The following is a 26,612-nucleotide window of genomic DNA, read 5'->3' on the forward strand; positions in this document are numbered from 1 at the left end:
CCCTGGGTTTGATTCCTCAGCACCACATAAGCAGAAAAAGCCAGAAGTGGTGCTGTGGCTCAAGTAGTAGAATGCTAGCCTTGAGCTGAAGAGCTGAGGGACAACACCCAGGCCCCGAGTTCAGGCCCCATGACCAGCAGAAAAAAAAAGGAATTAATAATAATCCCAAAGGGTTTACCTCTGGGCAATGGATGCCACTCGGGAATGTTAACTCCAGATCAGGGTTGATGGTGGGGTATGGTAATCCAAACTTGTCCCTCTAGCAAGGTCTAGGTCCAATCTCTTGACTTTCTAGCTTGCACTCTAGCCTCAGCCAGCCTTGCAATCTGCTCAACTTTCCAAGTAATACTCTCAGTACCTTCTAGAGACTTTCTTCCTACAGATGAAAGAAATTCAAAGTTAAAAAACCAAGGACTGGGGGCTGGGAAGGTGGCTCAGTGGTAGAGCGCTTGCCTTGCATGCCTGAGGCCCTGGGCTCGATTCCTTAACACCACATAAGCAAAAAGAAAAAAGCCGGAAGTGGCGCTGTGGCTCAAGTGGTAGAGTGCTAGCCTTGAGCTGAAGAGCTGGGGGACAGCGCCCAGGCCCAGAATTCAGGCCCCACGCCCGGACCCCCCCCCCAAAAAAAACCCAAGGACTGAAGTAAGGAGGCCAGGTCTGGCCGGTGCCATATTGGCCACATGGTGGATGGTAGGGACTGGCATCTTGTCTTCATACAGGGGGAAGGAAATCCGCTCCTCCCCATCACCTGCCTCCCAGCTGATGGGTGCGTCCAGACCCCTGTAGGCAGGGGCAGGCACTTGGCTGATAGGTTACTGAATCTGTCAGTCTAGTGCCTGGGACTGGGGATTTCTTGAGGATCTTCCCCCTGCGCTGACCTATTTAGGCCCCGACCAGCCTAGCTGCCAGGACTCCATGCCACAGGTGTCTCCGTGATCATGCCATATGTCCTGTCTCCTTGCTCATCTCCAGTCATCATGGCGTCCCAATTCAGCTCTCCATTGGAGCTGAATTGGCTTGTTGGTATTGTTTTCCTTATTTCTTTCCTCTTAGAATGTTTCCTAGCAGTGATATGTGTATTTGTGTGCTGCAGGCCTTTGTAAAAACTGGCGGCCTGCAGCCTGATAACTGTATAATAAAGACTCCAATATTCTATACTTTAAAATGTGGCTTCTGGGATGATTTACCTTACAACATATGGCACCCAACGTGGGGCCCCAGTGCCAAGAAGGGCATCTGGGTTCCTTGAAGCCACTGGCGGATGGTCTCGGTGGGCTGGCTGCCATGGTATGGAAACTGCTACAGGGGAGGTGCACCCCCTGAGAAGTTCTAGGACCCTGGTGGCTCTGACAGTGGCTCACTCTGGTACTGTGAAGAGTTTTGCAGTTTCTTTGACTCTAATACAGTAAGGGAGTTCTGGATACCGTTGTGTTGGGTCCCACTCATGGTGGGAAAGGCCCCAGCTCAGCTGGCTTTTTCTGTGTTTGTCGTGGTCTTGTGTCTCTTCTTATCTTTGGTCTTGTGTCTTTATGGGGGAGATCAAAGCCTTCTATGTGCTGTACCCCCTTTCTGCAAGGAGGCGATAGGGAGTTTGCAGGTGACTGAGTGCTTGGTTCAAACAACTAGCTAATCTTAGCAGTTTAAAAATTAAGTGATCCTGGTTGAAATTGGCGAAAATGTCTGGCAGCCTGGTGGGTGGAGAGATTAGCTTCTGGTAACCTCTCCCTTCTTCCAATTGATGGTATTCAAAAGGTCAATTGATGTGTAAATGCTGTAGACAATTAGGACAAAATTAGAGTCAAGTACTGGGTGGGTCAAATTTGGGCACCAGGGAACCCCCCCCCCAGCATTTCTGATATGCTAATATGCCTTGGTAGAACAAGCTAGCCCTGGAAAAAGCAGACCAGCAAAGTAATTTGTTAAAAATTTTGTTTTACGCTGAAAACATTACAGGATGGAATATGAGAAACCCTAGGTCTCCCTGGCGCAGGCCGAAATTTTCTTAATAGAGACCCAGAAAAACAACAAATCAAAGAAAGGTTGGACAAATGGGATTGCATGAAGTTGCAGAGCTTCTGCATGGCAAAGGACATAGCTAGCAAGATCAATAGAAAGCCCACGGATTGGGAGACCTTCACTAGCCATACAACGGACAAGGGTTTCATATCTAAAATATACTTGGAACTCAAAAAATTAAATCCCCCAACAACAAATCCTCAAAGAAACGACTGCCCAATAAATAAGTGGGCTAAAGACTTAAAGAGAAACTTCTCTGAAGAAGAAAGAAGGATGGCCAATAGACACATGAAGAAATGCTCAACCTCTCTAGCCAAAAAAGAAATGCAAATCAAAACAACATTAAGATACCACCTCACCCCAGTTAGAATGGCAAAAATCAAGAACTCTAATAACAACAGATGCTGGAGGGGATGTGGACAGAAGGGAACCTTACTGCATTTTTGGGAGTGTAAACTTGTTCAACCACTTTGGAAAGTAGTATGGAGGTTCCTCAATAGACTCCACATAGAACTCCCCTATGAGCCAGCAATCCCACTTTTGGGCATTTACCCAAATGTTTACAAACAAGACCACACTAAAGCTACCAGCACAACTATGTTTATTGCAGCATTATTTACTATAGCTAAGATGTGGAACCAACCCAGATGCCCCTCAGTAGATGAATGGATCAAGAAAATGTGGTATATATATACAATGGAATTCTATGCCTCCATCAGAAAGAATGACATTGCCCCATTTGTTAGGAAATGGAAAGACTTGGAAAAAATTGTATGAAGTGAAGTAAGTCAAGCCCAAAGAAACATAGGTCCTATGGTTTCCCTTATTTGCAATATCTAGTATATGTATGAGTCAAGCAGAAAAGGTCAGATAAGGTGATGTTAGGAAAATGAACCCTAAGATATGTATTCAAATGTTTTTTTTTCTTTCATGTGATTGTTTCTAACACATTTATAAGATTATTTCTTTGTTTCTTTGTATGTCCCTCCCCCACAGTATAACCCCTGCTTTCACTGTATTTGATGTCCGTATAATTTGTGGAGGGGAAGGGGAAAAACAAGTCGTTTAAATAAGGACACAGATGGACCCGTTGCAACAATGAGAAGTACAAGTTGTCATGTCGAAAACAAACTTTACAACTTTGGTGGGGTGGGGGGGAGGTTTGGGTGGGGGGGCAGGAGGAGGCTGGGAAGGGATGGGAAGGGGAAACAAAGGAGGAGGATACAATGCTTGATAAGAAATGTACTCATTATCTTGCCCATCTAATTGTAACCCCTCTGTACAGTATTTTCACAATAAAAAATAAATAAAAATTTAAAAAAAGAACTTAAAAATTTTGTCTTAAAATCTTGGTCATCTAGAGTAAGAGTGGCAAAAAGATCTCTTGCCACTAAAATTCAGGAAAAATGTATGGATGGTATTCATTTTGCACACTTTTAAGATCTTTGTGCACAAAAATGTATGTATGAACTGTTAAGATAAAGATTGTCATCATTTTTAAAAATGTTTAAGTTTAAACTGCAAGAAAGGTCAGCAAGTTTGGATATTACCAAAAGTGTAAAAGGATTATTGCATTTGTTTTAAAGAACTTTAGTTAAAAGATTGATTTTGTAGGGATTCTTTAATCTGGAAACCAAACATCTGATGTTTTGATGCATAAGGCTGTTTGCATTGTAATCAAGTTATCTGGCTTAGCAAAACACATTGGAAACTTGAGATTATTTCCCACCACTGCTAAAATTTGGGAGTGAGTGTTTGAATTTGTATGTAAAGTTTTGTTTACCACTGTTAAAGACATTGCTTCTTCTATGTATCTAAACTGTTTTTGGTTTCTCAGTCAGAGATTAAAAAGGACAGGAAAGTTTAGGATAAGCCTGTGTACTTAAGTTTAGGGGTGAGGGGTGCTCTGGAAAAGGTGCAGCTCAGCTGCTCCATGCATAGTGGGAAAAGCCCAGGCGAGTTCATACAAGGTGGAAGAGGGTAAACTGGCACAAAGGCAGTTCATCTAACCCTACAGAGTCAGATTGGGTGTATGCCCATTCTGTAGGACAGGCCAACAGGCCCATCTTCGTCCTGTCTCTTTTCCATGCAGATGGACACTGGAAACCTGATGACAAAAATTGGTGTTTAATATTTCTAAAACTTCCCCTTAGGATGTATTTAAATTGAAAAAGTTTTAAAGAAGAGTTTAAAAGAGTGTATGTGATATAATTTGATTTCTATGCTATTTTTGCAATTAGATGTATTTTTAAAAGGACAAAAAGATGCTAAGTCTAGATTCTTGGTACAGTGTTAGTGCTTGTAATTCTTGCATTAAGAAAAACTGCTGATTTCCTAACCATGACTCAGACTGAAAAAAAAAATAAAGGTGCTCAGTTTAAAATAACCTTTGGCTGAGAGGTAATGGGTGTGCCCAGTGTTCCAATGGGGCATTTAAATGCAAATTAAAGTCACTTTAGGTAAAGGGATTAAAAATGGCGTAAAATTTGGGAAGTACTAAGGGAGTGGCTGGCCTCCCAGACAAAGTTTAAAACTAAAATTCTCCTAAAAGTTTCTTTAAAAATCCAAATAGGCAAATTAGGATTACCAAAATGTTTGTTTAATTGCTATTCCAGTTTTCCCTTATAGGTTTTTTTGTAACAGTTTCCAGCAGGCCCACAAGTTTGTCAGTGTTGGCTCTTAATAAGTTCTAGGTAAGGGGCTGGGAAGGTGGCTCAGTGGTAGAGTGCTCGCCTCAAATGCATGAGTCCTGGGTTTGATTCCTCAGCACCACATAAGCAGGTAAAAGCTGGAAGTGGTGCTATGGCTCAAGTGGTAGAGCACTAGCCTTGAGCCAAATAGCTGAGGAGAGTGCCCAGGCCTAGAGTTAAAGCCCCATGACCCACAAAAAGGTTCCAGGTTAGATCATGCTTATAGAACTACTTCCAATGACCATCTTTGTTGCTTTTAATTGGAGTAGAGTGGCCATATGTATAAGACTCATTTATCTGAAAACTGGTTCGAAGCCAGCCCAGGCAAAGAAAAGTCCCTGAGAGATTGTCATCCCTAATCCACCAGCAAAGTGTTGGAAAAGCGGAGTTGCTTTGGAGCTCAAAGTGGCAGAGTGCTAGCCTTGAGCTGAAGAGCTGAGGGACAGCACTCAAACCCTGAGTTCAAGTCCAGCAACCGACCAAGGAAAATGCCAAGGGTACATTTATTCCAGCATGGAGAAAAGTACTCCTGGGACTGTGGCAAATGATGGGGCATCTTGAGGTAGTAAGCCACTGCTCAGATGGCAGAAGTGGTGTCAGATCCTGGAGTCATTTGTGTGTGGCCATTCAAAAATTGGTCAGAGCCAGGAAGTGATGGGAAGATAGTTTGTAAGGATACCTAACATCCATGACTACCTTGTAAAGGGACAGAAACTTGCTACTCATCTGTGATAGTAGTATAAAGCTAAAGTTGTAAAACGTGGGGGATAGTTTAAAATCTCAACTCCCATGTATTTGCCCAAAGCTCTAGCTGGCAGTAACTTTTGGGCTGGCAGCAGCCACCTAAATTCATCTATTCAGGAAAGATGATGTGGACCTGAGATTGTGTCCCTGTTGAGATCTGTCTAAAGTAATTTAGGCATGGTTAGGGTCACTAGAGATCACATTCCTAAGCCATCCAGAAAGAAGCTTTTGCAAACTAAAGTGCTAAACAAGCTACACTGCTGTAGCCAGAGAAAAGGTCAGGGCATTTGTTAAAAGTTAAATGTTGTATATAATTTCCAATTTGGAGTAAAACAGTGTTCCTAATAACATCTCATCCTGGCAACCCGTTGGTAAAACAGGCTATAGGTTCCTGACTAGGTAGTCTCAATGCCCCTGTGTCATCTTGAAGAAAATTAAAAAGTTGTCACCTTAGTAAATTACACAGAAGGAGCTACTGCCTAAACTGTCTTAAAAACCAATGGGGCTCCAGCCTGCAAGCGCCAGTGTACAAATAGGAAGGTAGTCGGAAATTTCACTAAAGTCAGACCTTAGGTTAATCTTTAACCAGTTTATGCAGAAATGGCAGGTACTTCAGCAGGAGGTGTGACATTCTACCTGAGCTGGGAGAAATTGCTGCTGTTGTTGAGCCCATCTCTTCTAATCTGGAGATTCCTGTCTGAGTAAAGTTCAAAAACAGCCTGGCAGCATCTGGAGGTGACAACATCATCATCCTGACCACCTCCACCATGGTCAAAGTGGACTGGGCTCCTTCTTGCCTGACTCCATCACCTGCAGCTGATACCTGGCAAAAGACTGTTTTGTATCTGCCTAACCTAAATATTTGGTTGCAGGACATTCTTTTGTGGGACATAGATTTTATTTGTAAATATAACCTGACTGCATGGGAAAGTCCGGGCAAAGTCCCCTGACTGTATGGGGTACCAACCATATGGTGCCAACTTTTAACTGCTGGAGACTCCATAAATTACAGGAGTAAACAGCCTAGGCAAAAATTCCGTCCTTTTACAGAGAAATCAATGATTTGATTTCATGTACATAAGAGAAAAAGGAGGGAATGAAGTAAGGAGGCCAGGTCTGGACAGCACCATATTGGCCACATGGTGGATAGTAGGGTAAGGCATCTTGTCTTCAAAGGGGAAGGAAATCTGCCCCAATCACTTGCCTCCAGATAATGGGTGTGCCAGACCCCTGAAGGCAGGGGCAGGCACTTAGCTGATAGGTTACTGAATCTGTCAGTCTAGTGCCTGGGACTGGGAATTTCCTGAGGATCTTCCCCCTGCACTGACCTATTGAGGACTGGACTAGCCTAGCCTGGTACTCCATGCCACGTATGTCTCTGTGATCATGTCCTGTGTCCTGTCTCCTTGCTCATCTCCAGTCATCATGGCATCCCAATTCAGCTCTCCATTGGAGCTGAACTGGCTTGTTGGTATTGTTTTTGTTATTTCTTTCCTCTTTAGCATGTTTCCTAGCTGTGTTATGTGCATTTGTGTGCTGCAGGCCTTTGTAACAACTGGCAGCCTGCAGCCTGATAACTGTATAATAAAGACTCCAATATTCTATATTTTAAAATGTGGCTTCTGGGATGATTTACCTTACAACAGGATAGACTGCAGAGGGAGAATGGAAAGAAATATCTGTTACTAATGCTTTGAGCTCCTAAAGTCAGCTTTCTAACTTTTGAGTTATTGTTAGAAGCAAAAACTCCTTGCTAGGACATAAATTTTGAAACGTATTGCATTTGATGGGATTCAGAAGGGGGACTGTGTTAAGGACCCAAAGTATCACTAATCAGTCCCAACTGGGAGTGGGTCAATTGCTCATAGGTATGTGTTTTCTAAATTCCCTCAATCTGGTCTCAACTCAGGTACTGCTGACTCATCCGGTAACCATTCAACCTGCCCAGGGACACAACATATGGTAAATGCCTCAGCAGTTCCTGAATAGCTATTACAAATGGGCCTGGGAGGCAGGGAATTGGAGGGAGGTGCTCCCTGCAGTGAGGATGATATGTCATTTCACTGGGGGCCTTGGGTGTCTCTCAGACACAACCAGAATACATTTAATTTCCTACAAGTTCTTTTAGCAGCAGACAAGCTGTACTGGCTCCACAAACTTCTAAAATAAAACATCCAGAACTACAAAAAAGAAAACAAACCTCAATCTACAAAACCCACCAACCAGGTCCACATCCATTTTGTTTTAATTTTTGTGATATACTTTCTTCACACTTGATCTTTTCTCTCATCATTGAGTCCATTAAATAGAAACATAGATTCAAAACGGCTTTTTTTTGCTTTGTAGTGACTCTACTAATCAATTTGATATCACCTTGGCAACAGAAAAGGCTGTACACTATTTTTAGCATATCTTACTTATCTCTCACTATAACTCTTGGAAGTAAACTACTCTCATTCACACACTATTCTCATTCATACAAGGGAAAGTGAGTCATCCAGAAATAAAGGATTTTACTATTGGCTTGAAGTGAATCGTCAGAGCTAGAATTAGAACTCTATTTCTAATTCAAATCCAGTGTGTTGTCGTCACTAAATCGCAATATGCTGACTCTTTTTCATTTGGAAAGGCCAGAGACATCAGCAAACAGGTTGTGTATTATCTGGGTAGGGAGTGGGGTGAGTAAACAAACAGGCTGGTTTAGGGAGTTAACAAACAAAAGATTCAAAGGATAACTGTGCTAATAGCCCTTTATGTGATGTGGGATAGGTCCTTTTACTGCACAGGAAGCACCAGGACAGCCATGATGCACATTAAATATGATTTTGTCACATTATCTGAGCTTAGGTCTCATCCATTCCCAACCTCCTAAGCAGCCTGCACAGTCCAGCTCAAAGAACATCAGTCCTGGAATCAGGTGAACTTGGATCCAGTGTTCATATGGCAACTTGAACAAATTACTTCCCTTTCCAGTTTTCTTTCCTATAAAACAGAAATAATACTCTCCCCCTCACAAGGTTATTGTGAACATTAAGTGCTATAATATTTTGAGTGTCTTCTCCCAGCACCAGGAACATAGTAAGCACTCCACAACCTTGAATGAAAAAAATGAATGGCCATAAGTCAGGCCCTATGAGTGCTATGTTAATTCTTTCAGCCCGCTAGGATACTGTTGAGTTCTGCACAGCACACCATAGCAGTGACTTCCTGAATAGTACACTAATGGTCCCTAAAGGCAGAGAGAAATTTCATAGTGTCACTGCCTGGTTATACCTGTTCTGGGAATACAGTAATTCATTTTCCAGTGCTGCCAATCTATTACCTTTCACCAAACACAAAATTCACCCCAAGAAGGGGCAGAAACACAAGTGCCTTTCTGTTATATAGAGCTTGGAAGAATATATTATTCAAATTGAAACCGACTTCTCTGATTTCCTAGGCAAAAAAATCAGATTGGAAGCCAAATAGCTATTTGGCCTTTGCAGCCCCTGGATAGTGATGCCCTGGGGGAAGGGGAGAGCTGGAGTGCTTCCCAGCTGTAGTTACATTTGTGTGTATATTTACTGCTCAGGCTCATACTCTCCACACTTGCTTTTCACTCTCTAAGCCTTGAAGAATTCACAATTTACCTAAAGCACAGTTTAATACATGTGGAGAGAAATACAGGCCTCTATCTGTTTCTAATTTCCTAATAAATTTTCTCCTCTCTCTATATAACCAAGACCTCTTCTCTTTCAATGCCATTGCTCTGCTTTTCAAACTTAGATGGACAAAAATGATTTAACAATAAACATTCCCCAAGCCCTTCCTTCACCCTTCTTTACCCAAGAGGGCCTCCCTAAGATTCAAAAACGAAATCCTGCCATATAGTTAGCACCTGGTGCAGCTCATCACAATATAATATCCTCTCCCAGATGATTGGAAATCTGTACAATGCCGTCACACAATGAGGTGTGCAAGAAAGAGTATAGGGATTGATTTTCATCATTAACTTGATATTGCATGGTTTTTGTGGGACTTAAAAGGAAATGCATTTTTATTACTTTTAAGTACTGCACATAGAGTGACTCCAACTCATCATATTTTAGCAGTTATTTTTCTGGGGCAGGATGTATTTTAAACATGTCTATGTTGGAGTGTCTGGTGGATCATTTAGGATCAGTGTCCTGTTGCTTGATGAAATCCAGATCACTTCAATGAAATCCAGATGGGGAAACTGGGTCTCTGGCAATGGCTGCCAGATCTTCTCCATATGAAATCTCTCTAGTCTGTATGCAAATTCAAAACCCCATATCCTGGAAATCCCAAACCAATCAAGTGGCACTCAGCTTCTTAGTTACTGGACTAAACATAGGGAAGAGATTCATTCTTCCCTGAGGAAATAAGCATTTCTTACATACATCTATCTTGGCACAAAAAGGGCTGGCTAAGCAAATTAATAGTGTAAACAGGATTGCACTGGGGAATGTTTGTCCTACTTAGGAGAATAAACTTTTTATGCACTTTATGCACATCCACTTAAATACAAATAATTGATATGCTAATTAGAAATGATTCTTAAAGCCCCTTATCTGAGGTGCTATACTATGCTGTGGAGTCTACTTTGAATTACTAGCATATCCAATGCTTGAATGTAATATAAATTGACTTAAAATATTGCATGATTGAGACTGGCTTTCCTCTAATTAGGCTGAGTTAGTGAGGCTTGCCTGTATTTAAATAGGATATTTTGTGACTTCACTCCTCCTACATCTACGATATTCCTCCCCTGCCCTCTTTTAGGGATTCTCTTATGAGGAGCTAGCACCCACAAACCTATTCACCTCTCCCTTACTACTTAACCGTACTTGCCTGTCTCCAGGCAAATGCTGCCTTTTATCCCTGGCACACACCCAGTTTCACTTTTAACTTGTTAGCTGGTTATTTGATACAACTGGTTGGTTTTTTTTTCAGAGTTCTTTGCTTTAGTCTTTAAGTACCAGTGGATATGGGTGTTTTCTGATAGCATAATGGGTAACAGTGCACACCAAGGAAAAGTCCAGCCAAACTTAACATCAGGCTTTTTCATCAGGTGGTGGATTCTGGCTTCAACTAAACCTCTGTCCGGTCCATGTCAACAGAGCACAGGGAGGCAGCTCAGCAATGCTGGCAGCTGCTAGGTGTATGGAAGTGTCAGACGCAGTCTATTCAAAGCCATAACATGTTACAGCACAGCCTAAACAGTCATTTTTCCAGGCTGGGCTGAAGGACAGAGCGGTATCTGAACATTTCAGGAGGGGTGGGTTAGGGCAGGAATAAGAGCTTTGTGATACAGAGAGGGCAGCAGAAATGAACAACATGGATTTTTATATTGTATCCAGCACAGATACAGTCATGTTTGGGATTCTTTTCAGAGCAGGGTATGATTTTTCAAGCTGTCCATGTTGGAGAATGTCTTCCTGTCTTTATTTCAGAATATGTTCTACCATCAGAACTATTAATCTGCTGCCAGGGACCCAGGCCACTTTCTTCAGTATGTATGAAGAAAGCAGGGAGAATGCACAGCAGACTGATAAAACAACAGAATTCCAAAACACTGTCATTTGTGACTTAAATGAAAAGTATTTACTAACATAGGCTTTTTGACTTAATGGGGGTGAAGTAGGGTGGGGTGGGATGTTATGGTGCCAAGTCTACATGAGAACTAGTCATGAAATACATTGGATGAGAAGGGAGAGGAAAAAATAGGCATCATCCCTAACCAACTGGCTTTAAAACCCTAAAGATCAGGTGAGAGAAATACCAGTTCCCAGTGCAACCTTACAAAACTCTTGGGGACAGGCAGGGTGAACTCACTGACTGTGACCTCAGGACAACTCAGATAATGAAGCATAGGATCCTCCTACAAAATTATTCCATACTGTCATGCTCTTTAACACCTTTTATATTTTAGTGAACACATCAAACTAGTAAGGAAAAAAAACAACCCACCTTGTATTCATTTCCATCTGTGGCTAATACTACTGGTGAATTTTATTAGTGACTGAGTTATCTATTTTCCAGAAACAATAAGCAAGTTTACATCTGCCATACCAGAGAGAGGCAGGCAAGAAGTTTATTAAATTGAACAAAAGCATGTCATATAAATACCTTACTTCCAGAGTGCCAAATTCTAGGTGCAAAGTTTACAAAATGAAATGGCAGCTTCCATTGCTTTTATCACGGGGCCAAATGGAACTAGTGATTATGGAGGTAGTGAAGATGTGACCTCATGGAAGACAGGACAACTGTGTGATGAGTTTCTCTAGCTTTCAGATTATAATACAATGGAGATGATGATGGAAGTAAATCTATGTAATGGTTTTGTCTCAAATGTAAATTTCTAGAGTTCATTCCTTTTCCTCAAATAAAAGAGAATTTTTTAAAGTGTATTGCTTAAAAGATTTCATGAATATGTGTACACATTTTGCTTTTGCCACAATATGAAAGCCAAAGGAGTCAAATGTAATTGTTTGGATTCTCTTTGACTGAGGATCTATTTGGTAAAGAGAGTCTGGAGTCCCAAGTGGTAGATCATTTCTAGATGACATCATTATAATGAAAGAAAAACCTATCATCATTGACACATCTCTTCTTTAATATTAACATTAAAAGTCAATAGTGTAAGGAAGTATTTTCCTTACATGTCTTTTAGTGATGTCCCTCAGTTCTCGTTTTATTTAATCAGTTATTCGTTGAACAGTTTACAGTGGGATGGAGAATTGCTGCCCTACATGGATACATGGCCTTCTGCCAGGGTGAAGAGGCAGTACAAATTTTGCTTATAGTTAAAAAAAGTGCAAGGAGTTAAATATCTCTAGCAATACCAGTCTAAAAAGAACACACAAAAAGCATGTAAAGCCAGAAGCCAGTGGCTCATGCCTGTAATCCTAGCTACTCAGGAGGTTGAGCTCTGAGGATCTTGGTTCAAAAGCCAGCCTGGGCAGGAAAGTCCATGAGACTCATCTCCAATTAACCAACAGAAAACCAGAAGTGGCACTGTGGCTCAAGTGGTAGAGCATTTGCCTTGAGCTGAAGAGCTGAGGGACAGCACCCAGGCCCAGAGTAAAAGCCCCACAAATGATTTTTTAAAAAAAGCATGTAAGCTGGGCATCAATGCTTGTAATCCTAGCTTCTTAAGAGGTTGCGACCTAGAGGATCACAGTTCAAAGGTTTCAAAGCAAGCCAGGGAAGAAAACTAGTTAATTTCCAATTAACTAGTATGACTGAAGTGATAAGAGTGCTAGCCAAGCAAGCAAGCTGTGAATGTGAGGCCCGGAGTTCAAGCCTCAGTTCAAGAAAGAAAAGAAAGGCATACAATCCTCTCAGAAGATATAAAATGACATGTGACACGATTTACCTTCTAAAATTGGAAGTCAGGATTTCTACATTGAAAATTAAGTAAAGAGGATTCACAGAATCCCCATGTTTCCAAACTTTAGGAATTCTAACCCTAAGAAATAAATTTTTGTGGTATTTACTCTTATTTTCTGTCCATCTGGGGAATTAAGAGATCCTTTATTGGCAAAAATCGAAGTTGTACTTTCATTAATCACACAAAATAGATTGTTTATACTATATATCATGTGGGCATTAATTTGCATAAGCTGGTGTTTAAAGTGGTTTTCTGCAATCTCTCTCTTTTTTTGGTCAGTCATGGGGCTTGAACTCAGGGCCTGAGTGCTATCCCTGAGTTTTTTTGCTTGATGCTAGCATTCTACCGCAATTTTTTAAATATATGGATGTAAATACTGTTTCTTAGTTAAAACTCCAGTTTAACAGTTTTTCATGAGTCCTCTTCATTGAGAAACCTATTTAATATGTCTTCCATTTGGTAAAGAATCTATAATCAATCATCTTACAAGTAAGTTAAGGTGATTGCCTTACTTAAACATCTTAGTGAATATTTTTGTTTGTTTGTTTTTTGGGTCCGGTCGTGGGCCTGAACTCTGGGCCTGAGCGCTGTCCCTCAGCTCTTCAGCTCAAGGCTAGTGCTCTACCACTTGAGCCACAGCGCCACTTCTGGCTTTTTTTTCCTGCTTATGTGGTGCTGAGGAATCGAACCAGGGCCTCATGCATGCAAGGCAAGCGCTCGACCACTGAGCCACCTTCCCAGCCCAATATTCTTAATAAAATGTGTTTTTTTCAGAATACTACACTGACAAGTTCAGGATGTGTACCCATACTCTCCATAAGCATTATATACACAGCCTATGAGACCTACCCTAACTACCAGACAACTAGTAAAGAATGTTTTCTGGCTAAGTCTGGCTATAGAATGATAGGTAGGATATAAATTAAGTAGTAGCAGTATACCTCTGACTTTCTTCTCCCAGGTTCCACATATATCAATAGCAATTCACAGGGGCTGGGAAGGTGGCTCAGTGGTAGAGCGCTTGCCTTGCATGCTCGAGGCCCTGGGTTCGATTTCTCAGCACCACATAAGCAAAAAGAAAAAAGCCAGAAGTGGTGCTGTGGCTCAAGTGGTAGAGCGCTAGCCTTGAGCTGAAGAGCTGAGGGACAGCACCCAGGCCCAGAGTTCAGGCCCCACGACTGGACCCCCCCAAAAAAAATAGCAATTCACAGTGGGCAAGTAGTTGGGTCATCCTGCAGAAACTGATGGTTCAGAGTGGTACCCTACTGTTTATTACAAACTCTCACGAACAGTCAGATACAGTTAAGAGTAACCAGTAAAACCCAGGCAGAACAATGTCTTGTTTGTTTGTGTATGTATGTATATACTTACTTATTTGGTGCTGAGAATGGAACTCATGACCTCACACATGCTAGGCAAGCACTCTCCAACCAAATCTCACTGCCAGATCCTCAACACTTTCTCTTTTAGATGACAAAACTTGGGAACTAATAAACCCTCCTTCAGTACAAAAGTGTATGGGGGAGATGTTTTTAGGTTGAGGATGGAGTGAGGTTGGTGGTTTTTATATAATCAAGATTGTAATGATGGAAAAGTTCTCTGCTGATACCTGAATATGTCCATTTAAGGTCTGGCATCTTGTCCACAAGGTTGGGGAAGGTGAAGCCCCGCCCCCTTCAGGTGATGGGGATACCGGAATTCCTGGAGACAAGAGCAGGCACTTGGCTAATAGGTTAATAAACCTGTCAGTTCAGTGTCTGGGGTTGGGAGTTTAGGCCCAGACCAGATCAGATGCCAGGATGCCATGCCATGTGTCTCTGTGTTCCTGTCCTGTCTCCGGTCTCCTGGCAGTTCTCTGGTCACCATGGTGTCCCACTTCAGCTCTCCACTGGAGATGAATTGGTTTGTTGGTTCTTTCCTTCCCTCTGGCCTGTTTCCTAACTTTGTTAAGTGTAAATACTGGCTGCTGGTCTCTGAGACAGGGAGACAGGGGTCTACCATGAAGTTGCTGGCTTTTTAATAAAGATTCCAAGATTCAATCTTTCAAAATGTGGTTTCTCTGATTTCTCATCTTACAACAATATACCTGTACCATCTCTATACTGGTGCTGTAGACTTTCATTTGAAGGAGAAGGTATACTTATAAAAGTAATGTTGAAGTTCTCTCATGCTAGTTAAAACAGAAACCTATTTCTAAAACAATTCTAGTAATTCCCATGGAAATTAAGGAAGTTTGTGGGAATCAATAACCCTTGCCTTACTATTTGCCTGGAAAAAACTAATTGTAAAATTGCCATTTACATAAAATGGAACACAAGGCCTTTTGGTGGCATTAGAAAATGGTTGTGTCAAGCTTCCACATGTAATCTATTATAAGAAATGCTAAGCTGATTGTGTGTGTGTGTGTGTGTGTGTGTGTGTGTGCGCGCGCGCGCGCGCTGGTTTTGGGGCTAGATGTCAGTCCTGGGTGCTGTCCCTGAGCTTTCTCAAAGCTAGCATTCTTTAAGACACAACTGTACTTCTTTGGGTGGTTAACTGAAGGTAAGAGTCTCATGGACTTGTCTGTCTGGGCTGGCTTTGAACCATGATCCTCAGATCTTACCTTCTTGAGTAGCAAGGATTATGGGTGTGTGAGCCACCAACGCCCCAATAATCTGACTTTATTTTTCTTTCAGTCATGGGGCTTGAATTCTGGGCCTAAACGCTGTCCCTCAGCTCTTCAGCTCAAGGCTAGCGCTCTACCACTTGAGCCACAGCACCACTTCCGGTTTTCTGGTGGTTTATTGGAGATAAGAGTCTCATGGACTCTCCTGCCCGGGCTGGCCTTGAACTGTGATACTCAGAGCTCAGCCTCCTGAATAGCTAGGATTACAGGCATGAGTACCGGGGCCCAGCTAATCTGACTTTTTAAAAAGAGATTTGCATTCAGTGTTACAGTGGCAAGGTCAGAAAGCTGAGAGAAAAAATCATCTTGTTTACAAAGGAAGGGAGAGAGGGAGGGGAAAGGAAAAAGGAGGCAAGAAAAAGAAAAGAAAAAAGAGACTAGAAGGGGAAGGGAGGAAGAAAATGAGGAAGACAAGGACAGTTTAGTAAATTGCACAAGTTCAGGCAGCTCACTCAGAAGCACTGATAAGAGGTCCTTATATCTCACCAGAAGCAAGCCAAAATGCCACTGAGATTCAGAACAAATGAGCCATTTATGTATCTGGTGTATCTTTTGAGGCAGGCAGATGGGTCAGAGGTAATAAAGTGAAAAGATGATTCTTGGGACTGAGACCTAGTTGCCAGGACTGGCAAGACTGTGCAAATCTGGTTGGTTAGTTGACAAGGATTGCTGTCTTACTTTTACCATTTCCCCCCTAGTGGTCCATCACTCAACTCCTGCTCCTCTGTTCTCCAAGGAGCTCCCATCCTAGCTCTTTGCAAAGCAGCTGCCTGTGAAATTATATGACTACAACTGAGTGGAGTGAGGAGATATTGTGCCAAATTTTCATTTCCAGGCATATTTCTAATTGTAGAAAACAAGTCTTGATCTTGTTGAAAGAATTTAGGTATGAGTCCAACAGATGGGAGAGATGTGTGGTCCAGGAAACCTTCCTGGCACCCCTGGAATGAGAGGGTATCTTCACATAATGCCCTAAGCAGGCTTGATTTCTAAGGAAAAAAAAATCAAAGGAAACAATTCTTGTACCTCTAATGAAAACCTGGAAAATGTTATTCTAGATGATCACTTCTGTGGCTCCATGAGCAAATGGGCCCTGGGATCTGTACACTGGTTCATTAGTAGAGAAGCTAGAAAAATCACTCTTTGCCTGCCTACCTGCCTGCCTGTCTTCTCTGTTTGGAAACTGAATTCAGAGCTTTGAACTTGCTAGGCAAACATCTTGTCTGGGCTGGCTTGGACCACAATCTTCCTACCACTGCCTCCTGAGTAGCTGGGATTACAAATGTTACCATCATGCCTGGCTTCTTCTTGGAGATAGGGTCTTAATATTTTTTCTTTTCTCCCATGGCTTTGAACTTCAATCCTCTTATATTCCCCATTCAAGTATCTCTGGTGGACCTTTAATAAACGCTTGGGCTGTTTACTTTTAAAATGCTTGTAATTAAGTTTTTTTTTTTTTGGGTCCGGTCATGGGGCCTGAACTCGAATTGCACGCGTCCCTCAGCTCTTCAGCTCAAGGCTAGTGCTCTACCACTTGAGCCACAGCACCACTTCCAGCTTTTTTTCTTTTTTGCTTATGTGGTGCTAAGGAATTGAACCCAGGGCCTCATGCATGCAAGGCAAGCGCTCTACCACTGAGCCACCTTCCCAGCCCTGTAATTAAGTTTTATACCAAGAGTATTTTTAAACATGAATTACCATGAGATTAAATTTTTGTATCATGTAGCAGGAACTGGAGTATGTTTTTTTTTGTTTTTGTTTTTGTTTTTGTTGGGCATGGGGCTTGAACTCTGGGCTTGAGCTGTTTAGCTCAAGGCAAGTGTTCTACCACTTGAACCATAGGTTTTCTGGTAGTTAATTGGAGATAAGAGTCTCACAGACTTTCCTGTCCAGGCTGGCTTTGAACCACAAGCCTCAGATCTCAGCCTCCTGAGTAGATAGGATTATAGGCAAGAGCCACTGGTGCTCTACTTGGAGTATGTTTTAAAAAAAGAAAAGAAAATTCAGGGGAGAAAGAGGCATTTTTCTTATTGAAGAAGGGTATGTAGTAGGTGTCCTTAGGGGTGAGCACTGGGAAACCTTCAGTCTACAGATAATACTCACATATTCTAAGTAGTAAAATGCAACACTGGTAGAGGATTAAGAAGATCTCAGGGGATTTTATGATTGGCAGATGAGTTTCAGTCGGGGTACATGATGGCAATTCATTTAGGGAAGGCTACAAATCATACTTCCAGGCTTATGAGTGGTGGCCTTTCAATTAAGGCCAAGCCAGAGCTCTAGGAAACTCTGTGGATGGTGCCCTGAAGAGAATAATCTAGTTTTCTAGTACAAAAAAAAGACAACAAATTTTTGGGCATGGTCAAGAAAGGAATAAAGACAAAGTAAGTTTCTGATTATAGAGAACCAAAAGACTCATTCATTGGCGAAGTTACATAAGCAGCTCTGATCTGCACACCTCAAGGACAGAACAGAGTCTGAGGGGAACAAAGAAGAGCAATTAAACCATCAATGTTAGGTTCCAGTCTAATAATACAGAGGCAGCCAGGGCACAAGATGAAAATCTTGAAGGGGCTGGTGCTGCAGAATGATTGAGGGAAGGATTGGTTGGCTGGCCAAATCTCTTAAGCTAAGGGGCACCTTTGAAGCATGAAGTTTTTCATTTTTAAGTAGTTCTGCTTTGTTTATACAACTGCCAGTGATGGTGGCCAGTGTGGGCAGGCTCCTTCGGGAACCCTCTGTTTGCCAGCAGAACTTGAGAGAAGAACTGTGAGCCCAGCAGGGGAGGGATCAGGAGTACCTCAAGCCCTGCTGCTGACCTGTAGTTAGGTTGACTTGACTTCTAGGGAGACTCACTTTTTCTCTTGCCATTGGCAGCAGTGAGTTTATTTATACCTGAAATCTCAATTTTTGCAAATAAGAGCTTAACATTCCACCACATTCTGTAGGATGTGTCCATATCAATGGTCTACAAATCAAACTGTCTATATAAGTACCTGTAATTTGATCCTTGACTTTAAGGTGAAAACAGATTTGGGTCAGTGGCTGACACCTGCAATTCTAGCTATGCAGGAGGCTGAGATCTGAGGATCATAGTTAAAAGTCAGCCTATGCAGACAAATCCAGGCGATGCTTATCTCCAATTAGCCACCAAAAAGCTGGAAGTGGAACTGTGGCTCAAGTAGTAGAGCAAGAACCTTGAGTGGAAAAGCTAAGGGACAGTACCTAGGCCCTGACTTCAAGCCCCATACCAACACACACACACACACACACACACACACACACACACACACACACACACACACACACACACACACACACACACACACACACACACACACACAAAATCCAACCATCTTTGGGGCTAATGTACCTCCATTTTGTAGTGTGTACTTAGCATGTACAAGGCCCTGGATTCCATCCCCAGCACTACATACGCGCACACATGCACACACACACATGCACACACGCACACACATTTCTGACTACAATTTTACCACCATGGATAGAATGCATGATAAAGAATTATAATCAACTCTAGCAGGGAACCACTGGCTCACACATCTATAATCCTAGCTACTCAGGAGGCTGAGATTCAAAGGATTAAGGTTTGAGGCCTCTGCTGGCAGAAGAGTTAACAAGTACAAGGTCCTAAATTTAAACCCTAGTAATGTAGAGAGAAAAAGAGAGGGGGGGGGGGAGAAGGAGAAGGATAAAGGGAGAGAGAAGGAAAGAGGAAAAAGGGAGGGAGGGAAAGGGGGGAGGATTATAGTCAAATGTAAAATTCACAATAGTTTAGGGAAGGAAGGTCTCCACAAGGGGAACAGAACTGTACTCCATCATATTAAAGAAGTTACGCACAATAGGTTTCTTTGGCTAAGAAAGTAACAGACAAATGCTTCCCCAAGACAACCAAAAAGCTTTTCTTTGGGGATGGTCTTAATCATATGGAATAGGAGGTACACGTGGAGCATGACTTGGTTTAGCTGCTCAGCTCTCCCCAACAGAGGGTTGCTACCCAATCAAATAATCGGAATGAGCAGTAGCTAAAAGCTATGTATTCATGCAATTGTTTTTTTTGTTTCAAACTGTTCCTTGAAAACAAGAACTCTGATGATATCACTGCATCCCACAGAGATACCATCTACTTGCTACTAGCTCAGGTTCCTGCCATACCTTTCACAGATGTGGTAATACCTCTCGTCCTGTATGCCATCCTGAATAGGCACATTCACACTGTAGTAGCGTCCTTTCCCTAAGCCTACATCAGACACATCACCTGTACCTGTGATAGAGAGAAACATTGTGATCAGCTATTAAAAGCACAACAACTCAGAAAACTTAAAGGATTTTCTGGCAGCAATTGGGAAAACTAAAACAATTACTTTGGAGAATATTTGAAATTAGTGATGAAAAAGAATGAAATTAAGAAAAAGAATACGGAGATGTAATAAGTACAATATTAGGGAAAGCAGGAAACCCATAAAGGCTCTGAAGTTTCCATCTTACTGAATGGGATATAAAAAAAGAGATTTAACCTTTTTCTTGAGTTTTTGTATGTCTTAGGTGGACATAATATCAATAAACTATTAAGATGTCCAGACCAGCCTGGCCTACCAATAGCATAGTAAGTGTAAGTGACATGTCTGTTTATAGTCCATAAAAATCATCCAGAAGGAGCAAGCAGTGTTATTGTCATTCCTCTTGCTATTGTCACTTGAAGTGAGAGTTTTAAATTTTTGCATAGACTAGCACCAATAAGAGATAAGTAGCATGAGAATAGTAGAATTGTGGCGAAGAATCACAGTATCTATTCATTAAATGTATAGGAAGCACAGAGATCACTTGCCTGGGAAAAATCCTGGAGAGAATTTGTGCAGGGACACAGTCATGACTTTGGAAGTGAAACTGAAGGCATCTTCTACACCTACCAGAGAAAGAAACATCAGAAAGATTACTGCATAGATAGGTCTCTTGTTTGCAACATCTGAAAAATCTTGAAAACAGCTGTGGAAAGTGGAGGAGATGAGAAAGCAGCTCATTACTGAAAGCAGCACACATCCCTGGTTTCCCATCTTTGCAATTACAAATGTGTTAAAACTCGGGCTCCAAGTGAACTTTGAAGGTACCTTTTCGAATCCATGTCAAAGTATAACCAGACTTCCCCTTTCTGAATAACGGGATCCCTGGGCTCTCCTTGACTTGTGCTCTGAGTGGTGGGGAAAAACAAAGGCCCAGGACTGAGGCATTGTCAACAGAACTGAACAGAGGGAGCTAGCACCAACTTTCTTCTCTACTGTTTTGTGTAAGTGACTCTAGTTCAATGCTTGGGATTGTTTTTTCAAAGAAGTATAATAACTCTTTAAAACCATATCCAATACAAACATTAAGCATTATATAGTGAAAAACTAATTATGAAGTACCTCTCTCTAATGCAGATTTGGTTATAAATGCAGACTGCCTGAATTTCCCTTGGTACCTGGTACCTAGTATTGTATAGCTCATCTTCTGGTTAAGATACTGAAAACAGAAAATAGTCAAGGCCTTGTCCTTTATAGCATCTTTATTACAGAAGGTTTTTTTTTTTAATGTGGTATTAGCATTTGAATTTAGGGCCTTGCTAGGAAGGTGCTCTACTACTTGAGCTCTGTCTCCAGCTTCTTTTACTTTAGAGTTGGAAGACAGTTCTGTCTTGCATACGTGTCCAGACAAGCCTGAACTATGACCCTCCTCCTATTTATGTCTTCTCCCCTATATGTGGGCTGATCTTCCTTTTAATACTTCAGTAGCTGGAATAACAAGTATGTGCCACTATGCCCAACTTATTTGTTGAGATGGTAGGTCTCACTTTTTGCTTCAGTTGCCTTTGACCTATGATCCTGATCCCACTGAGTAGCTGTAATTATAGGCATTAGCAACTACACTCAACTACAACAGTTTTAAAGCCTGGAGGAAGACTAGAGGAGTGGCTTTTGGCTCTTTCTGTTGTAAAAAGTCAGAAAATAATGTCTAGGTATAAAAGTTGCAATTTATAGTAACCTTCACAAAGCTACTACTTACATGATAACTACTGCCTACAAGTACCCCTTTCCTCTCAGGATTACCTAATGTCATACTGTTGGTCACATAATTACTTTGTAAAATGGAAGAACAATTAGCAAATTCAGGTATTATCCTCTTACATTCCAAACAACGATTTTTGTCTCTGTGTTGACTTAAATGCATTCAGTCCTCATTAGAGGCCAACAGAGATCTTAAAAATAATATGAAGTCTATTTGGATATAACAGGTATGTTTGAATTTCCCAAGCCTTATGCTTTGCTCTAGGGAAGCAGTTAAAACCAGTTAGAGGCCCCAGGCAAAAAGTATGAAGGAGACTAAATGAAACAACACAAAATATCTTTTCAGGTTAGAAACAATTATACTCCATGAAAATCCAGATTATTTACCCATCAAGAAACTATTAATTTATACCTCAGCCAAATGTGTGTGTGAATTCTCTGCAACCCCTTCCTCCCAGTGACTAGATCTATTCTTTTTAATCTTATGCGGAAAGCATTCCTAATTTGCATTTCCTGAAGAATTAGGGTATAGAACATCCTTTTATCTATATCTAGTATCCATTTTTTTTGGAATGGGGTGGTAGAAATACTACTGGGCAGTTATAAAATCATACTTTCAAATGGACATAGTAAGAGGTGGAGGAAATGGGGTGGTGTGAAGGAGAGTGGTGAGCGAAGCCACCCGGGGAGGTTAGTGATGGAATCATGGGAGATTTAAAAGAAACCAAATGTGTAAGAGTTTGGGGGTGGGGCAGGGGTCACTAGAAGGGAGGTGCTGAAGAGGGGAAATAAACTGAAATGAAACACACCATAAAAGTTGGCTGAAACAGGAAACTCTAAATGGTGTAGAAATAACACTGCAAATGGAAAGAACGGTTTCGAGTGACAGTCTTATTTTGTTCTTATATGGTTTAACAGAGTTGGTTCTATTCTTGAACTCTGAATTTCATAATCATTCATTCATATGACAAAATTTTACTGAACCACTATTACATGCAGAGTACTGTTGGTTCAATTCATTGTACAGAGAGAAAGATCTCTACTCTGGAAGAAGTTAAAGTTTCTATGGTAAGAAATGACAGTTACACTAAAGTTTAACAATACAAAATAATGCATAATTAAATAACAATCAGTGATACAAACAATACAGGATTTAAAAGGCAGAAGGGAACCCTTTAGGCTGGAGTGGGCAAATAAAATCTGTTACTGCTGGGATTTGAACAAAGGTAGAAGCTAGAGCTGCAAAAGCGGAGGAGGAAGCAAAGGTAAAGAAAAGGGAGGCAAAGGTAGGGATCTGGAAAGAGACCTGCTCATTGAGTAGACCGAATGGACAGTGAGTAGTGAGAAAATAGGATAGCTAAAATGAGAAGAGGCCTGAGGGAAGTCTTGAAAGACAATACTAACTGAGGACTTTATAGGGAAGATCATTGCTTTTCAAGGTGTGGCCTGAAGAACAATCAGAATATTGTTATAATATAAATTCTTTAACCTACTTAATCTGAATCTGGGTGTGTAGCCCAGTAATCTGTATTTGAAAACATCAGTCACCCTTGCTGTTCAGTCAAATTTGAAAACCAAAGGACTGAGGTGTGCTGACCAAAATAGAGAGAGCGGGTGGGGGCAGGGAGAAATTGCCTCAGACCTAGAGTCAGAAAATTTAAGTGGCTAGTAAACATTCTAGACTTTGTAAACTATATAAGGTTACTACTATACAGTGTATGTGTGTGTGTGTGCACACGCGTATGTGCATGTACACACATAACACTTTTATATACTTTCACAACCTTTTAAAAGTGGGAAAAAATTTCTTAACTTACTGGCCATATAAAAATAAGCCATGGGTCAGATGGCTTTCCTTGTTATAGGACGTAGGGCCTCAGAAAGGTTTTGAGTACGGTCAAGGTTATATTCAGTTCAGTCAATGTGGTTCTCAAAGTAGTATATTATTTTAACCCTTCTCTCTCTACTCTGTTACCTTCAGTTTTCTGTCATAGATTCATGTTTCTAGCATCCAGGCAGGTAAAGCACCTTGGGGGAGGCTCCCTGACAAAATTTATTCCTTCTGTTTCTATTCTGGCAGCAAAGCTAACCTTAAGCACAGACATATATTATTATTTTCCTCCCTTATGCTGTGATGTTAGTCTAGCTAAAAAAATAACTCCTAGAAATAGGGAAGCATTAACCGCTAATGTGGAGAGGGGGGAGGATAGTCTTTAATAATTTATTGCATGAAATGCTTTGTGTCACAGACAGGACTTCTTAGAGAAATAGAATGTGGCAACTGTCCCTGAAAGTCTACATTCTAGGTAGAAAATGTGCAGGAAGTTTAGGAAAGTCCACCTAAATTGTTAAGAGAGTGTGGTATTAGCCAGGAACTGGTGCCACTTCTGGATTTTTCTGCTTATGTGGTGCTGAGGAATCAAACCCAGGGCTTCCTGCATGCAAGACAAGCACTCTACCACTGAGCCACCTTCCCAGACCCCAAGAAGAATCTTGATAAAAGTACTGATGAAAAGACAGAGACAGCTCTAAGCACAAATTTCCCTTAGAAGTCATGATAAAAGACCCTGTGAAGCCAGGCACTGGTGGCTCACGCCTGTAATCCTAGCTACTCAGGAGGCTGAGATCTGAGGATCAAGGTTCAAAGTCAGCCAGGGAAAGAAAGTCCGTGAAACTCTTATCTCCAATAAACCACCAGAAAACTGTAAGTGGCACTGTGGCTCAAGTGGTAGAGCGCTAGCCTTGAGCTGAAGAGCTGAGGGATAGCGCCTAAGCCTAGAGTTCAAGCCCCACGACCTACCAAAAAAAAAAGACCCTGTGAGGTGCCTGCACAATTGGGTAAACACTACTAGGTTTTAGTGTTTTCTATATACAGCTTTGTCACAGGGAGAGAGGAGAGTAGAAATGACAGGAGCGTGGCTTGAGAAGCAAAGCAAGAATTGAATCAGAGGAATCTCTGCACTTCCTACTTTAGAAATCTCAGTAAAACTACATTTGCAACAGGTATTTCTTCTAGAGGGAACTTTACTGATCTAAATCTGCTGTACTAGCATCTTTGAAACTGAAGGGCTTACCATCACCATGGTGCAGATCCAAATCCACATAGAGAATACGTTCAAATTTCCGTCGCAATCGTAATATTCCCAGGACAGCATCATTGAGATAACAAAAACCAGATGCTTCATCTCTGCAAGAAAATAAGTTGCTAGAGCCAACAGCTACAAAACAGTCCAAGGGAGTCTTTAAAGCCAAGGATCTAACACTGGAGATCTAGTCTCTTAAAGTCTTTCGTTCTTTTAAGAAAAACAAAAATCCACATATAAGGATTACATAGCAAATGGTCCAGAATGATCAAGGAATGAAGTGTTTGGGTAAAAGAAAATATTCACGTAGATTGGTAACATTTTCCATTTAGGAACCCAGATTTTCATAGCATAATTCAGCAAGACAGAACTTTTCTCTGATGACTTAGGAATTACTTTTAAAAAAACATATAAATTCCCTGGGGTCATTGTGAAGAACCCTCCCAGAACCATAAGAAAGCTAGCATCTACTTATAACCTTAATGACAATATCATAGATGATAAATATTGGATACTCTGTACAGACCCTATGATATAACTTACAAGTTGTTTTCCTTTAATTTTCTAATATGTCTTGGCACTTATTGCTCATAAAAGTTGAGTGTAGAACATACAAATGAATAACCTCCTGGGCAGCCTAATATTGTATTTCTGTAAATGTAATTACTACAATGAACAGTGAAGCAACCTTTTCTAGTTATTTTGCTTCCTTCAGAAAAACTGTTGTCATGGGTTTCACTAGTGTCCTTTAATGTGTTTTGCTATTAGTACTATTGCATCACATTACTCTCTTATCAACATTCACCTGCTCTTTTATTATATTTCCACTATGCCTCGTTGATTAGATGTAAAAGAACACTTTATCATCAACTTCTAAGGCTGTTTGTCCAATGTTGAAGTTTCTTTGCTTCCACAGATACTTCAAATATCTAGTCTATTATTTTTCAAAAAGTGCCCTATGATTTTATTTGAAACTGAATTCTAGACATGAACACTTCAAATGGCATCTTTGCCACTGAGAGAAATCTTCCCGGAACTTACAATGCCGAAAATTCTTTATGAAATCTACCACTAGATTTTACCATAAAATTGTGTGTTCTACACAAAGCCCTGGTTCATAGGCAGAATCAACAAGACAGGTACACTGGTGAACAGGAAGCTGGAAAAATATAGGGATAAACTGCTGCACTGAAGTGACCCCAGATATCGAGACAAAGAATAATTTGCCCCCAGACAGGTGCTAGTGGCTCACATCTGTAATCCTAGCTGCTTAGGAAGCTGAGATCTGAGGATCACTGTTCAAAGCCACCCTGGGAAGGAAAGTCTGTGAGACTCTGATCAGAAGTAGAGGTGTGGCTCAAGTTATGGAATACTAAGTTCAGAGACAGTGCACAGCTCCTGAGTTCAAGCTCCAGCACACACACACACACACACACACACACACACACACACACACACACACACACACACACACACACACACACACACACACGTAATTCAGCCATCTATTAATTCTCTATAAATAAGAATTAAATATGTGCCCGGCGCTGATGGTTTACACCTGTAATCCTAGCTACTCTCCCATGGACCAGGAGATTTATGGAGTTGGGTAAACAAGGGAATTATCCAATTTACCCAACTCCATAAAACTCCTGGTTCATGAGAGAGTAGTGAGGGTAGCTTACACCTATAATCCTTGCTACATAGGAGGATGAGATCCAGAGGATCATGATTTGAAGCCAGCCCAGGCAGAAATAATTGTTAAAAACCAGGCTGGAAGCATGGCTCAAATGGTACAGTGCCAGTAATGAGTGAGCAAGGAGGAAGCTTTTAAAGGGCTAAAAATGTTCCTATAAAAACAATTGCAAATGTTTTAAGAATTCAAGTTTGTATAATATAGGTCATTTTGACAAATAAGATTAATTCAGTACCTTTTACTTCCTAAACCAGTTATATCTT

The 26,612-nt window shown here is 41.2% G+C and overlaps 1 protein-coding gene and 1 long non-coding RNA gene across 3 annotated transcripts in view; one reads left to right on the plus strand and one right to left on the minus strand.

The window, feature by feature from the left end:
* The window catches only part of Hdac8 (histone deacetylase 8), a 265,953-nt gene that overhangs the window by 149,469 nt on the left and 89,872 nt on the right, over positions 1–26,612 (minus strand). The window contains exons 5-7 of the mRNA XM_070040340.1: positions 24,645–24,757; positions 20,358–20,435; positions 19,685–19,793 (exon numbers count right to left, since the gene is read on the minus strand). Of these exons, the coding sequence (XP_069896441.1) occupies positions 19,685–19,793; positions 20,358–20,435; positions 24,645–24,757 (300 nt within the window). The remainder of the gene's footprint in view (positions 1–19,684; positions 19,794–20,357; positions 20,436–24,644; positions 24,758–26,612) is intronic.
* The window catches only part of LOC138840293 (uncharacterized), a 240,599-nt gene that overhangs the window by 115,193 nt on the left and 98,794 nt on the right, over positions 1–26,612 (plus strand). The window lies entirely within an intron of this gene.

This window comes from Dipodomys merriami, unplaced genomic scaffold (assembly GCF_024711535.1).
Source record: "Dipodomys merriami isolate MVZ:Mamm:240054 unplaced genomic scaffold, mDipMer1.0.p SCAF_3, whole genome shotgun sequence".
NCBI lineage: Eukaryota > Metazoa > Chordata > Mammalia > Rodentia > Heteromyidae > Dipodomys > Dipodomys merriami.